The 13,770-nt window shown below is 45.8% G+C and overlaps 1 protein-coding gene across 2 annotated transcripts in view; it reads right to left on the bottom strand.

Annotated features, from left to right (window-relative positions):
• The window catches only part of STAB2 (stabilin 2), a 172,172-nt gene that overhangs the window by 138,545 nt on the left and 19,857 nt on the right, over nt 1–13,770 (bottom strand). For both annotated transcript variants that reach the window (XM_059886141.1, NM_001206679.2), the window contains exons 4-6: nt 12,457–12,542; nt 11,592–11,661; nt 932–1,027 (exon numbers count right to left, since the gene is read on the bottom strand). In XM_059886141.1, the coding sequence (XP_059742124.1) occupies nt 932–1,027; nt 11,592–11,661; nt 12,457–12,542 (252 nt within the window). The remainder of the gene's footprint in view (nt 1–931; nt 1,028–11,591; nt 11,662–12,456; nt 12,543–13,770) is intronic.

Raw genomic sequence — 13,770 nt, 5'->3', positions numbered from 1 at the left:
CCCTACCAAGCGGGCTGCCACCATACCTTCTCCAACAGGATTTGAACCCAGTCTTGGGGATGGCTGTCACCTTCTCTGTTATGCCCCATCAGCCCTGTGGTTTAATCTGTGTATTTATAGCCACTCTCCTATTACTAATTCTTTACATTAAACTTCCCTTGTTGCAATCACCCTGTGACCTCTATCTCTTGCTTGAGCCCAAGGGGATCAATTGTGTAGAGAATTTCAGTGACTTGAGTACCACCCAGCCCTTCATTATTTTGTGAACTTTGGTGAATCATTTAACCTTGGTGAGCCTCCATTTCCTGCTGATGCGCTCTGTCTTTGAGACCTATAAGTGAGAACACGCCTCATCTCCCTTACAAGGGACCTAACTGGCTGAAATGGCCCCAGCGTCTTCCTCTCCATCCCATCTTCACACTGCCACCAGCTTGGGCCTTCCTAAAACATGGCTGCAGCCATGTCACTGTGTTGTTCCCAAACCTTCTGGGACTTCCCATCTTCCATACTATCTCTCCCCTCTTCTTCCTCCCCCACCTCTCCCCCTCTCCCTTCCTCTCTTTTTGTCCTTTCTTTTAAAATTTTTGACGATATTCCAGCAAAACATTTGATGCACATCACCCACCTAGGGCCCCAGTACATGAACACACAAGTAAAATGCATACATCTGTGTATTTGATTTGTGTGATATATTAACTGTTAGTCACTCAGTGATGTCCTACTCTTTGCGACCCCATGGATTATAGCCCACCAGGCTCCTCTCTCCATGGGATTCTCTAGGCAAGAATACTGGAATTGGTAGCCATTCTCTTCTCCTGGGGATCTTCCTGACCCAGGGATCAAACCCAGGTCTCCTGCATTGAGGGTAGATTCTTTATCATCTGAGCCACCAGGGAAGCCCAGTGGAGTAAAGGAAACTAGTGATACTTACGCTCATCACAGTTGCGGCCAGTGTACCCAGAGTAGCACTCACAGGTCCCATCACCGTGTATTCCACTGTTGCATACTCCATGCACACAGCTGCACACTGTGGACAGAAAATGGGGACTTCTCGTTACCTGATAAAGACTTCCTCCAGAGATTCTGGAAGGGTACTGTTTTCAGATGGTGTAGACTGAGATTCTGCTTGATGAAGTGGGGAAAACCATGGGTGTGAAGCCCTAGAGACCTGGGCTTGACTCTTGGCTTCTTTTTATTAGCTTCAGTTTACAGTAAGTCCCCTACATACAAATGAGTTCCTTTCTGAGCACACGTTCGTTAGTCCAATTTGTTCGTAAGTCCAACCAAGTTAGTCTAGGTACCCAACTAACACAATAGGCTATATAATACTGTACTATAATAGGTTTATCATAATTTTCACACTAATAATAAATACAAAACAAAAATAAAGAAAGCTTTTAAAATCTTACAGTACACTACCTTGAAAAGTACAATAGTATAGTACAGCAGATGGCATACAAGGGCTGGCTTTGAGTGAAGAGGGAAGAAGAATTACTGACTGGAGGAGGGAGAGTAGGTGGGAAATAGTAGAGCTGAAGGATTGTCAGCAATAGGAGATGGAGGGCAAGCTGCAATTTCATGGCACGGTTTCTGGTTTCTTACTGGAACCAGATGCATGTTCACATCTTTGAAAGTTCACAACTTGCCTGAAGGGGACTTACTATATTTGTCTATGTGTGTGTGACTGCTCAGTCGTGTCTGACTCTTTTTGCAAGTCCATGGACTGCAGTCTGCCTGGCTCCTCTGTTCTTGGGATTTCCCAAGCAAGAATATTGGAGTGGGTTGCCATTTCCTGCTCCAGGGGATCTTTCCAACCCAGGGATTGAACCCGCATCTCCTGCAAGTCTTCTGCATTGACAGGAGGATTCTTTACTGCCGAGCCTCTATAACATGTAGAAAATGATGCCCACTTCATGGGATTTCTATAGAGTTTAATGAGGACATGTATATAAAGCACAGGTGGCATATCACAGGTACTGGAGTGCTATTCCTTGCTTTCAAGTTAGTTACTTCATCTCCCGATACCTCAATATAATGTCTTATATACACACCTGTCACATTTAAAAGAGAATTGCTACTGACTCAATTGCTGTTGGCAGGAGGAATCTACAGGAAATCTACTCCCCAAATGATGAGGGCAATGCAAATATAAAGAAGAAATTTTAAAGGCTAGAGAAAAACTAAGCCACATTGACTAGCTTGAAACAGATGACTTTTCAGCCCTGCGACAGATCCCTTCAGGAATGAGAAATGAGGGACTTCCCAGTTGTCCAGTGGTTAAGAATCTGCCTTCCAATGCAGGGGATGTAGGTTCAATCCCTGGTCAGGGAACTAAGATCCCATGTGCTGCTGGGTATCTAAGTCCACGTGCTGCAACTACTGAGCCCCGGCACAACTAGAGAGAAGCCCATGCTCAGCAATGAAGAAGCTGCATGCTGCAACAAAGACCTGACGGAGCCAAATAAAGTTTTTTTTTTTTTTTTTTAAAGGAATGAGAAATGAAGCACATTTGAAATAAATATTCATCTCTTTAGCACTCAGCTTGTGGTTCATTTGTAGAAAGATTTACTGTCTGACTGAGTCACCAGCATCCTCTGCCCAGCCCCCTGTGAAGTGTATTGTATGGGTTTCCTTTTGCTGCTGTAACAAATTTCCACAAAGTCAGTGGCTTAAAACAACACACATTTGTTATTTTATAGTTCTGTATGTTTTAAGTCTGAAGTATGTCTCCTTGGGCTAATGCTTTCAAATTGCGGTGCCAGAGAAGACTCTGGAGAGTCCCTTGGACTACAAGATCAAACCAGTTAATCTTAAAGAAAATCAACCCTGAATATTTACTGGAAGGACTGATGCTGAAGCTCCAATACTTTGGTCACCTGGTGCAAAGAGGTAACTCATTGGAAAAGACCCTGACACTGGGAAAGATTGAAGGCAAAAGGAGACAGGGGAGGCAGAGGAAGAGATGGTTAGATAGCATCTCTGACTCAATGGACATGAATTTGAGCAAACTCCAGGAGATAGTGGAGGACAGAGGGGCCTGGCATGCTATTGTCCATGGGGTTGCAAAGAGTTGGACATGACTTAGCGACTGAACAACAAAGGTCAGAAGTCTGAACTATGTCTCCCTGGACTAAAATCAAGTTATTCATTGGGCTGTATTTCTTCTAGAGATTCTAGAGGACAATCTGCTCCCTTGCCTTTCCAGCCTCTAGAGGTTGCCAGCATTCCTGGGCTCCTGGCCCCTTTCTCCATCTTCAAAGTTAGTGACATGAGGCCAAATCCTTCTCAAATTGCCATCTCTACTGGTCCTCTCTCTTCTGCCTTCCTCTTCCACTTACAAGGACCTTTGTGACCACATTGGGCCCACCTGGATAATCCAGGCAACTTCTCCCATTTTAAATCACCTATTTAGCGATCTCAATTTCCCTCTGCCTGTAGCCTACCATATTCTCAAGTTTCAGGACTTAGAACATGGATATCTCTGAGGGGACCACTATCCTGACTACAATGCATGTGTTTAGTATACATAAGTCAATTTAACATTAGCTCAAGTGAAACATTATTAAGAACACACCAGCTTAAATCCTAATCATGCCAGAAAAGCCAGATGAATTAAGTTTTAAGTATTCCAAATATCTAATAAACCTTCACATCCTTTGCATTCTTTGTTACATATCCCCCTTAATCCTCTGAGCTTCAATCTCCATGGGAACCATTCTCTTGCAGGTTCTATCCTATTTTGCCCAGACTATTGCAGTAGCATTTTACCTGGACTTCTTGTCTGACTTCTCACCTCTGCATGTTTTCCATTTCATTTGATCAGTAATGGCATCAAGGTGATCTTCCCTCAAATATCTCAATGACTCCCAGTTGCTAACCTAATGAAATCTAAATTCCTGTTTGGAAAACAAGGTCCTCTCCAAGCCGACTCCAATCTTTAACAATTTTCATGTTCATCTTTCACCATTTCATTTTATACATCCTAGTATTTAAGTGCATGGGAAGACTCACTAGCTCACCTTCTTCAAAACAGGTATTGAACATGGATGCATAGGGTGCTGTGCTCGGGACTGAGGACCCGAAGTCCCTGCCCACAAAGAGCTCACAATTGGAAGGCAGGAGAAAGCAGCCCATCACAACATGGCGCGATCAATGCTATGACATAAGATATGACATACAAGCCATACGACATAACAGTAGTCAAGTACAGGTGTGAAAATTGATCCATAAAGAAGACTGAGTGTCAAAGAATTGATCCTTTCGAACTGTGGTACTCAAGAAGACTCTTGAGAGTCCCTTGGACTGCAAGGAGATCAAACTAGTCAATCCTAAAGGAAATCAACACTGAATATTCATTGGAAGGACTGATATTGAGGCTCCAGTACTTTGGCCACCTGATGTGAAGAGCCGATTCATTGGAAAAGACCCTGTTGCTGGGAAAGATTGAGGGCAGGAGGAGAAGGGGGAGACTGAGGATGAGATGGTTAGAAAGCATCACTGACTCAATGGACACGAATTTGAGTAAATTCCTAGAGACAGTGGAGGACAGAGGAGCCTGGCATGCTATAGTCTATGGGGTTCCAAAGAGTCAGACAAGACTTACTGACTGAACACAACAAGCAATGAGTCAATGGCTATGACGGCTGGCCAGGAAGAAATGGGAAGGCTGTCCAGGGAGAGATGGGGGTGGAGCTGTCCTGGGAAAGATCGTGCCCAGCGGAGGTGGCAGGACACGCACTCTGTACTTCACAACTCCATGCTTTGGCCTCCACTGTGCTCCCTTCTGCATGCAGTTGAAATCCTCATCTTCCAGGCCAGCTAGAGCCCCTCTCCTCTGTGGTGCCATCTCAGAGGTGCCAGAACAGAACCTGTGTCTCTCTGGGCTCCAGCAATACTTTCTTTGTACCTTGTTCACTATCACATTCTGCTGCAACTATTCATTTTGTGGTGCCCGCCAAATATCACCAGGAACACAGCAGTGGTTCAAATCGGCAGTGCTGGGGTGGGGGTGGGGTGCGGCGGTCCTGGAGAAGTAGCAGTAGCCACTTGTGTTAACCAGGAGGGATGGCGGTTGGGTTGCCCTCTGTCGCTGTTTATTTCTCTATTCAGGCATGACAAGTTGGTGGCCTAGTTTTTGTCTTGTTCCAGCACAGACAGAGGCATCATGGATGGTGACACTCTGTGACACTGCATATGCTCAGCAGAGCCACACCACGGCCTGGCTGCGAACAACTAGGCTAGCAAGTGGCCGACAGCTGTCGGGGGCTCTGTTTCTCTTTCTCTAGTTTTCTCTTCTATTCCATTAGAATCCCACGGAAGGCTTTCCCTTGCCTTCTGCTTCCCTACAACATCTTTTAGAGCACCTTATAACAATACTGACAACTGCACAGCTCAGTTTGAATAAAGACAGCATCCTGCTGGGTTAGGGTGAGGACAGCGAAGCAGGGGATTTCAAATGCAGAGTGGAATCCTGCTTCTCTCTCTCTCTCTCTCTTTTTTTAACATTTTGATGCTTTGCTTGATAATTTAAAAATATCATTGTCATGGGTTGAATTTCATCCCCTCCAAAGTCCTAACTCCGAGGACCTCAGAACGAGACCTTATTTAGAAGTAGAGTTATTACTGTAGATATAAGTAGCTAAGATGAGGTCCTGCTGGAGTGGAGTGGCTTCAGTCCAATATGATTTATAAGAGGAGGCAAGAACACAGACAGCAAGAAGATGATCGAGTGAAGACCGCGGCGCTGACTGCAGTGATGTGCCCACAAACCCAGAAGTGCCTAGGGCTTCCAGAAGCTGGAAGAGACAGGAAGGACTCTCTCCTAGAGGCTTCCAAAGGAGCCTGGCCCTGCTTACATGCAGATTGTGGGCTTCTCGCTTCCAGAACTGAGACAATACATTCATGTCTTTAAATCACCCGGTGTGCCACAGTTTGTCACAGCCACCCTAATCTTAAAAAACGATTTCTCTCAATTACTGAGTTTTTGATGCCTCCTTAAATTTTGCACCTAAGACATGTTCCTCATCACCTTGGCCTAGCACTGGCCCTGCCTGACCCTTTATCAAGCCCTCCCTCTCCTTCAGGCACTTTGTCACATGCTTTATAGGCATGATCTCATCTGACGCTCACAGCACCCAGGGAGACACGACAATTAACCCCATGCTACATATACAAAATGGGAGACAATTAGCTCCAGAACTTATTCAAATGATTGAAGAATTAAATGGATTTGCAATTATCATCTTCCCTTCAAAAATCAATTTATCATGGTTTCCATATTAGCAAAGCACTTTGATGTCAACCTCTGGCTGTAGCCTTCTGAACAGAGTTCCAGAGGGAAGTCGAATTGGTCGTGGAGATAACTGGGTTGACGTGGGAGTGTTCTATGGACTTGGTAGCAAAGATGTAAATTAGTTCAATTAAAAAAATATCTACCCAGTTCCAACTGAGTGGCAGGCACTGGGTTAGGCACTGGGTATGCAAATAAGTCATTCACAACATCTGGATTCAAGCTGCTCACAGTGCAGTGGCACGGCCAGACTCTCAAAGATACAGTGATGCCGCACGTGCTAAACGTTGTCATGTACCCAGTGGATGGGGTGCAAGGGCAGGAGAGGGGAGTCGAATGTGACTCAGCCCCTGCTCTCAACCTCAGTGCTAACTACAAAGGGCTGTCCTCCTCCCTAAGCTTCCCTTTCAGGCACCCCGTGTCCTGGCCTCTGGCACGATCTCTATACTGGATTAACTGACCTGGCACAGTAGCTTTCAGGAGCTTCTGACACCCATTGCTGCCAGTCACTGCCCAGAAAGTGTCCTTGGGAAGGAGATATGAGTGGCAGAGGGATTCCCAAATGTCACTGAAAGAGCCCTGGGCATTTGTGAAACCAGCTACAGCAAATCTGTAGAGACATGTGAACCTTGGGGTATGGGACCCTAAAGCAGCCAAAGCCATGACCATTGGGGTCAGAGGGACAGGGCACAAAGCCCCCTGTGCCACGCCCCTTGGCAGAGTAGGCTGCCCTCTTGTGTTCCTGTAGCATCCTGCATGTGTGGTGCGCACTGGCTCAGAAGCATCACCCACATTTCCAGATCCTTGGGGGTGGGGAGCTATTCTTCCCCCTCTTTGGATGCCCATCGCCTGTAAGGGGTCTAACGCAAGGTGGATGTGTGCCAGGGGCTGAATGGTGCAGTGGTTGGGTGCCCAGGTTCTGGAGTAAGACACCTGGGGTCAAACCCTGCCTCTATTCCTAAAGTAGCTGCAGGACCTTGAGCAACCTCGCTGCTTCTTCATTCATAACTCAAGGAACCCAGCTTGCAGAGCTGTTCCAAAGAGATTCTGTGTGTCAAGCTTTGTGCACTGCCTGGTGCCCAGCAGGCATTCAGCTATTATTAACAAGGCATGACTGTGGGACAGATCTGGGATCATGTGAGAGAGAGGGGGCTTTGTATTCTGCCTTAACCTGGGGTGAGGCACTGAGCAGGTGAGGGCCTTGGTGGTTGAGATGAATACCCTTGATAAATGCAGCTTGAAATTACCTCTGAGCACATCAAGAATCAGGTACGAGAATGCTCCGGCAGCAGGTTAAAGTCAGTGTTAAAAATAAAACTGCAACTCATAGCTGTCCTACTTACAGGCAGAATCGCCACCGCCAATGGCCAGTGCCTCAGTGGGTGGAACAACACTGGCACCCAGTGGATGCTTGGCTAAAAAGGTTCGCAGGTTCCCCCAGTTCTTGCCAATGGGAAATGGTCAGCATCACTGAGCCATCCTGCAGTCACAGGTGAATGAATGCTCTCCTTACTGTAGAACTGCTCTTGTCCTCACTTAATACCAATACTTGCTTTCACCAAGTGCTCATGACATGCTGCTAAGAGCTTTTCTAAAAGTTAATCCCATGAGGCAGGTATTATTATTCCTGTTTTATAGATGAGGAGGGCATAGAGAGGTTCAATAGCTTGCCTCAAATCCCATAGCAACTGGGCTTAGTTTCAAACTCAGGCCTGCGTGACTTGAAGCCTGCTCCCTTGGCCACTATGGTCTAGAGCTACACTATCCAATATGGGAGCCACTAGCCCCTTGAGGCTGCTGCTGCTGCTAAGTTGCTTCAGTTGTGTCCGACTCTGTGTGACCCCATAGACGGCAGCCCACCTGGCTCTCCTGTCCCTGAGATTCTCCAGGCAAGAACACTGGAGTGGGTTGCCATTTCCTTCTCTAATGAAACTGAAGTCACTCACTCGTGTCCAACTCTTAGCGACCCCATGGACTGCAGCCTACCAGGCTCCTCTGTCCATGGGATTTTCCAGGCAAGAGTACTGGAGTGGGGTGCCATTGCCTTCTCCTCCACTTGAAGCTATTTAAGTTTAAATTGAGTAACATGAGCTAAGGGGCTTCCCAAGTGGGGCTAGAGGTAAGGAACCTGCCTGCCAGTGCAGGAGATATAAGAGAGTCAGGTTCAATCCCTGGGTCAGGAAGATCCCTTAGAGGAGGGCACAGCAACCCACTCAAGTATTCTTGCCTGGAGAATCCCATGGACAGAGGAGCCTGTTGGGTTACAGTCCAAGGGGTCGCAAAGAGTTGGACACAACTGAAGCAACTTAGCATGCATACATGCCTTGCTACCGTGTTGGATAATGAAGATCAGGACATTCCATCATCTTACAAAGTTCTGTTGGAACTAAGAACTGGGAGTCTTATCTCCCAAATCTCAGTTTAGGTTTCCAATTTTCTGGCTCAAAAATTTGGATTTTCAACAAACCACCTTGCTCCCTTTCACTAAGCAACTTAGCATGCATACATGCCTTGCTACCGTGTTGGATAATGAAGATCAGGACATTCCATCATCTTACAAAGTTCTGTTGGAACTAAGAACTGGGAGTCTTATCTCCCAAATCTCAGTTTAGGTTTCCAATTTTCTGGCTCAAAAATTTGGATTTTCAACAAACCACCTTGCTCCCTTTCACTTGCCCTTTCCCCATGGCACAAAGAGGTGTAAAGAGAGGCCACTTTTTTAATTAAAAAATGTTTGGAATTTCCATGTATGTCTATGCTCATTAGCAACCAACACCAGTTTCCTGGAAGTGACATGAGCTCATTTTTCTAAATTTTATCCACAAACAATTACTTGGCTTTCTTGCTAAGTAAGCAGTGTGGGCTTCTTTCTTCCCATTTCAGTATTTATTTAAAATATGTGATTTAAACTGTATTGTGGCAAAGAAGGGACAATTTGTTTATCATGTTCTTGGTAAACAATTGGTTGATTACATTTTACTGTCTTTTAATGTATTAGTTTGGCCAAAAAGGTCATTCAGGAATTTTGGCCAATCCAATATAATGTTAAAGAAACACTCAGAATGCTAACATCTGGTTTAAATTTGGTTTTGCTAACACTCTTATGAAATACTCTTTTATAAAGTGATGGGTTAAGAAAAACATAAGATTGGGAGGGAACACTAGGAAAGAGTAGGTATTAATCATAGTCATAATAATTGCTAACACTTGTGCACCGATTATCTTGTTAGATCCTCATGATAATTCTAAAGGAGGCAATGTTGTTTCTATTTTTACAGAAGAAGATGCAGAAAGCATGCTCAGTAAACTTAAGGTTTCCACAATTTGCAGCAGCCCTGGGACTGAAACCCAGTCTGAGTCTAAAGCTAATCACCTCGACACCATGCCTCCCAACACCCATGCTTCTGGGTCAGGACAGAAGCAGATAAAGACAGCATCAGCCTCCATGGACCCCATGGATTAGAGGGAGATAATAGCTTCATTATTACAAAGGAAACTTGCTATAGAGTGCACAAACTTACAGGGGTGGGATGTCTGTATTTTTTTTGCCAAAAATATTTAAATCAATGCAGTACCTACCAAATATGATTTTTCCATAAAAGCCAAACCAAAGTGGTGTTGGAGAAAGGTGACCTGACCTATCCTTTTAAGGGAGACTAAGGCTCTGGCAGACACTGTCCCTACCATGCCTACAATGCCTCCCATTCTCAGACCTCACAAAGTCCATGTGTTCAGCTCCCCTCCAGCAGCAGTAGCCTGTGGACACTTTCTGGGATGGCTCTTCCACCGGCTGCTTCACTGGGGGCTGGAAGTGCCGGGAAATGAATGACTCTGCCCTAATGACTACATGTGTTAGCTTCCTGTTGCTGTTGTAACAAATTGCCACAAACCTAGTGTCTTAAACCACACACATTTACTGTCTTACAGTTTGGGAGGTCAGAAACCCAAAGCAGTTGTACTAAGATCGATCAAGGTGTTGCTGGTTCCACTCCTTTCTGGAGGGGAGTATTCTTTCCCTGCCTTTTTCAGCTTTGAGATGCTGCCCACACTGCCTGGCTCGTGGCCCCCTCCACCTTCAAAGCCAGCAAGATGGAGCCTTTCTCCCATCTTGCCACTCTTATATCTCATCACATCTGGAGTCTTTCACACATCAGAAGGTACATATCTATATCTTCTGTCTCTGTCTCCCTCCTCCACATTTAAGGACCTTTGTGATAACATTGAGTCCACCAGGATAATCCTGGATAATCTCTTCATGGTAAAGTCAGATGATTAGCAACTGTAATTCCAGTTCAGTTCAGTCGCTCAGTCGTGTCTGACTCTTTGCAACCCCATGGACTGCAGCATGCCAGGCTTCCCTGTCCATCACCAACTCCTGGAGCTTGCTTATACTCATGTTCATTGAGTCGGTGATGCCATCCATCCATCTCATCCTCTGTCATCTGCTACGTTAATTTCCCCTTGCCATGGAAGGCAACAGATTCCCAGGTCCATGGTATTAGAATGTGGACATTTTGGTGGCGAGGAAGTGGGGTTCCATTATTCTGCCCACCACCCCAAGGCTCCCTCTCCTCTCATGTGAGGTAACTCCAAGGTGAGTGTTCTTTGCAGACTCCAGAGTTCCCCAGGGGATTAAGCTCTAGTCATCCACGCTGGTCTCTGGCTTGACAGCACACCCTTTATTTCCTCTATGTCACTTTCTTAGTGTTTCCCTGGGTCCCCTCTCAAATATGCTACTTACATGAGAACGTTTGCAGAATGGGTCAGCTTTGGGGAGAACCAACAATGAGGGAGTGGATAAACCCATGTTGGGGACAAATCCATAATCTGCAAAATGGGACCAACAACCTCTGATGACCTCAGGTGTTTGTGAACTCCCGAAAGGAAGGGATAGGTTAGAATGTGTTGGGACCTGTGGTGGATATAGAGGCCCCTGGGGAGAAGGTCAGTGCTGAGACCACAGTCTAGAAAGACCTCAGGGAGTAGCTGGGCAGGAAAACAACTGGTGGATGTTGGATCCTGGAGCCTAAAGCGAGGTAATCCTATACCCCCAAGTTTGTCAGGAAGCATTCTTGTTGAGTGGCTGCCTGCAAGTGCCGACCACAGACATAGTGTCTGTCCTTTCAGACTGCCTTTTAAAAGATTTGTTGTCAACTTGTTGTCTTGTCTGTGCAGCCTTGGTTTGGAGAATTGTTCTGCATTCCCCCACAAGGAACTTTATTTCCGGGGTGTTGAGGTGTATAAACCATGTCCGACTTTGGACCTTCACAAATGCATTTGATGACACCAAAGTGAGACATACCTGCTGAACAGTTGGGCCCAAATACGTTGTCAGCAGCGCAGATTTCACAGGCTGTTCCACTGAATCCTTCCTGCAGGACACCAGAGGGGAGGGTGTTAGACCCAAGCAATCTGTGTTACCCACGAAGACCATAGATTTCTGACTCTCCGGTCAGCATTCATTTCTCAAATGGATCTTCCCTCTGTGCCTGTCCTGAAACTCTCTTTCTTCTTTGCTCTTTTTTTGTGTTATAATTTGTACATTCATTCCTTGAATCAGTCTGGAGCTAAGAATCTGGAGCTCTTCTGAAGAAAGTTGCTTCAAAGGTATAACTAGAGAATCAGCACTGATGGCCACATCCTAAATCCACCCAAGGGTGAAATGAATACATTCTCAGTTTTGCAATTCTAAAGACAGTTGAGCTCAATTCTTTTCAGAGGGTTTCTTTGTATTCCCATAGTGTAAGGCTTGAAGCTTGCAAAAAGTCCCTTTCATGGGATAGCAAAGAAATTCCTCAATTGGCAGACCAAGCGCTCACCATGGGTCTGAGTACAGCTTCAAAGACTAGTCTGCCAATAGTGGTGACTTTGAAGGGTAACAATGACACAATTTCTAGAGCCCTGCATTGTTCTCATCTCAGTTTTTCAACAAGTATAATTGCTTCAGTATTATTATTAAATTCATTTTACAGATGGATTCACTTAAGGCTGAGCAGTTAACTGACTTGCTCTAAGGTCCCCCAGCCTGTAACATGCATACGCTTCCCCCACTCACCCCCACTAACATCGCTGCTTCTTAGAGTCTTCACCCAGTGTGTGTTTACAGAGGGACAACAGGTAAGGAGACAGCAGAGTCAGGAAGGAGGAGAATACTGTTTTGAACTTACCTGGCATAAGCAGCTTCCATTTCCTTCCATGCCTTCAGCACAACGGCCCCGGCCACTGCAGGGGGACCTTGCTCCTCCCGGGCACTCTGGGGAATCAAAGAGCAGATATATTCATTTGAAACTGCACGCAAGCATTCTGCAAAGATGCATGAAGCATCTGCTAGGTGCCAGGGATAAGAAATAATTGAAGACCGTGCAGGCATCATCTAAGGTTACTTAGGGGAGAGGAAGGAATCACAATGTAGTCAGGGACTGTACTAGGACCTGTCAGACCTTCTGCCCTTTCTTGAACATTTGCTGTTGACTTTACAATCAACTAATTAACTCATCCCTGTTACAACCCCAGGGGTTTTATGCTTCTTAGGCTGCTGGGAGGTGATGAGTCAGTGGGTCTTTGCATGGGGATGGTTATGTTGTGTATGGGCAGGGCACCAGGCAGGGTCCATAGTGCTTCAGCCAGGGTCTGCTGTGAACAAGCTTAGCGAGGAGTGAGTGTCTGGACATTTAAGTGGACCAAGACTTGCTTCAGAGGAAAGTGCAGCCCTGGGCAGCTGGTGGAAGGCCAGGCGTCCGGCCCACATGGAGCCTATATTCTAGATTTCAATTAACACTGGGGACACAAGATCAAAAGGTATACTCTGTAACTTTAGGATGATCTCAGTCTAATGCCTTCATTTAGAAATTATTTTTCATCAGATTATAGCAGGAATGAGAGAGGAGACATTGCCACAAATCTTGGAGACATTAAAAGGATAATAAGCAGAGCTTACTCCTTGGAAGGAAAGTTATGACCAACCTAGATAGCATATTCAAAAGCAGAGACATTACTTTGCCAACAAAGGTTCGTCTAGTCAAGGTTATGGTTTTTCCTGTGGTCATGTATGGATGTGAGAGTTGGACTGTGAAGAAGGCTGAGTGCTGAAGAATTGATGCTTTTGAACTGTGGTGTTGGAGAAGACTCTTGAGAGTCCCTTGGACTGCAAGGAGATCCAACCAGTCCATTCTGAAGGAGATCAGCCCTGGGATTTCTTTGGAAGGAATGATGCTGAAGCTGAAACTCCAGTACTTTGGCCACCTCATGCGAAGAGTTGACTCATTGGAAAAGACTCTGATGCTGGGCGGGATTGGGGGCAGGAGGAGAAGGGGACGACAGAGGATGAGATGGCTGGATGGCATCACTGACTCAATAGGTGTGAGTCTGAGTGAACTCCAGGAGTTGGTGATGGACAGGGAGGCCTGGTGTGCTGCGATTCATGGGGTCGCAAAGAGTCAGACACAATTGAGCGACTGATTTGATCTGATCTGATCTGAAGC

This window comes from Bos taurus, chromosome 5, assembly GCF_002263795.3.
Source record: "Bos taurus isolate L1 Dominette 01449 registration number 42190680 breed Hereford chromosome 5, ARS-UCD2.0, whole genome shotgun sequence".
NCBI lineage: Eukaryota > Metazoa > Chordata > Mammalia > Artiodactyla > Bovidae > Bos > Bos taurus.
Note: the sequence above shows the minus strand (reverse complement) of the source record. Positions and strands in the feature narration are given on the sequence as shown.